The sequence below is a fragment of the Arachis duranensis genome, chromosome 5 (genome assembly GCF_000817695.3).
Source record: "Arachis duranensis cultivar V14167 chromosome 5, aradu.V14167.gnm2.J7QH, whole genome shotgun sequence".
Classification (NCBI taxonomy): Eukaryota; Viridiplantae; Streptophyta; class Magnoliopsida; order Fabales; family Fabaceae; genus Arachis; species Arachis duranensis.
This window is the reverse complement of record NC_029776.3, coordinates 6781122-6782797: the sequence shown is the minus strand read 5'-3', so window position 1 is coordinate 6782797 and position 1676 is coordinate 6781122. Positions and strand designations below refer to the sequence as shown.

Sequence of the window (1676 nt, the reverse complement as noted above, 5' to 3'; positions counted from 1 at the left end):
GTCTTATAGATTCAGTCAGTCTTGAACATCTTTTTTATTTTCTCCTTCTTGTTTAGGATATATTTGCAAAGGGAAGGAAGAAGATTGAGCCGCGACAAGAGCACGAAAAGAGGGTTGTTTTGGAGACAATAGTGAGCCTGTTGCCAAGGGAGAAGAATGCAATGTCTGTAAGCTTTCTGTCTATGCTGCTTCGCTCGGCGATATATCTGGAGACGACGGTTGCTTGCAGGCTTGATTTGGAGAAGAGGATGGCCATGCAGTTAGGACACGCTGTCCTAGATGATCTTCTTATTCCTGCTTATTCATTTACTGGAGACACATTGTTTGATGTGGATACGGTGCAGAGGATCATGACCAATTACCTTGAATCTCATCTTGGGAACCATTTAGTCTATAATCAAGATGTTGAATACTTTTCGCCTCCACAAACTGATGTCGAACGGGTTGGAAAGCTGATGGAGAACTACCTATCTGAAATAGCCACGGATCGAAATTTAACGATCGCAAAGTTCACCAATCTGGCTGAATTGATTCCTGAACAATCAAAGCCAACAGAAGATGGCATGTATAGAGCCATTGACATCTATCTCAAGGTGCATTCCCTTTCTCTAAAACATTATAACACCTTAAAAATAATTTATGTTTAATTATGTATTTTATATTTATTCTTGTGCATAAACTCGTAGGCTCATCCTAATCTGAGTGACATGGAGAGAAAGAAAGTATGTGGCGTGATGGATTGCCAGAAGCTATCGCGAGAGGCGTGCGCGCATGCGGCTCAAAACGACCGTCTTCCGGTCCAAACCGTGGTTCAAGTTCTCTACTACGAACAGCAAAGACTACGTGACGCCATGAATAATGGAAGCAGTGCGAGTGGAGAATCTCCTTCTTCAGGTCAATCCAAGACCAGTGTATTTCACCATCCGGTTTCAAATGAACTCTCCACATTACGCAGAGAAAATCAAGACCTGAAATTAGAGCTTGTGAAACTGAAAATGAAGCTAAAAGAGATCGAGAATTCCACACTGATCAAATCAGGAATTAGCAGCCCTATGATAAGTGCCTCGCCTTCTTCTGCCGCTGATAAGCCTCCTCTGCCTCGAAAATCGTTCATAAGTTCTGTGTCCAAGAAACTCGGAAAACTCTCTCCTTTTCTACGTGCTGATGGCATCGCACCTTTCTCCAAAGGTCGCACAAAACCAAATAAGAATCGCCGCCACTCCATATCATGAGGCTTGAAAATACAGGACTACTTTTCCTTCCTTGTTTTTCTTTTCTTTTCTTTTTTGTTTACTACTAAATTGTGTGATGCCGTTGTAGATTATATGTTTTGATCATGATCAAGTGAGAAATATATTGTAAAGGGTGTTGAAAAATTAAATATATAATTCCTTGGTTGAATTGCTGTCTAGCTAGCTGGTGACTGGCAACAATGCAAACTGAATTCAACATTGCGATTCATTGGAAGAAATGAAGAATCATTCTTCCAATCAGATTAAGCCAGTTAATTAATAATGCAAAATTCTAGATAACCAACATCTTCTTTAATCTTTAGACAATATTTTAATAAATTAACCAATTTCATAATAAAATATAAAAATATATTTTAAATTATTAAAAAAGAATTTCTAAATCTTAATTGAAAAATATTTAAAATATAAAAAAAATCAAAACCT

General features: G+C 38.1%; 1 protein-coding gene across 3 annotated transcripts in view; it reads left to right on the top strand.

The window, feature by feature from the left end:
- Nucleotides 1-1401, top strand: part of LOC107487670 (BTB/POZ domain-containing protein SR1IP1) — a 3378-nt gene extending 1977 nt beyond the window's left edge. For all 3 annotated transcript variants that reach the window (XM_016108363.3, XM_016108365.3, XM_016108364.3), the window contains 2 exons: nt 57-593; nt 687-1401. In XM_016108363.3, the coding sequence (XP_015963849.1) occupies nt 57-593; nt 687-1232 (1083 nt within the window). In that variant the 3' untranslated portion in view covers nt 1233-1401. The remainder of the gene's footprint in view (nt 1-56; nt 594-686) is intronic.
- The last annotated feature ends 275 nt before the right edge of the window (nt 1402-1676 follow it).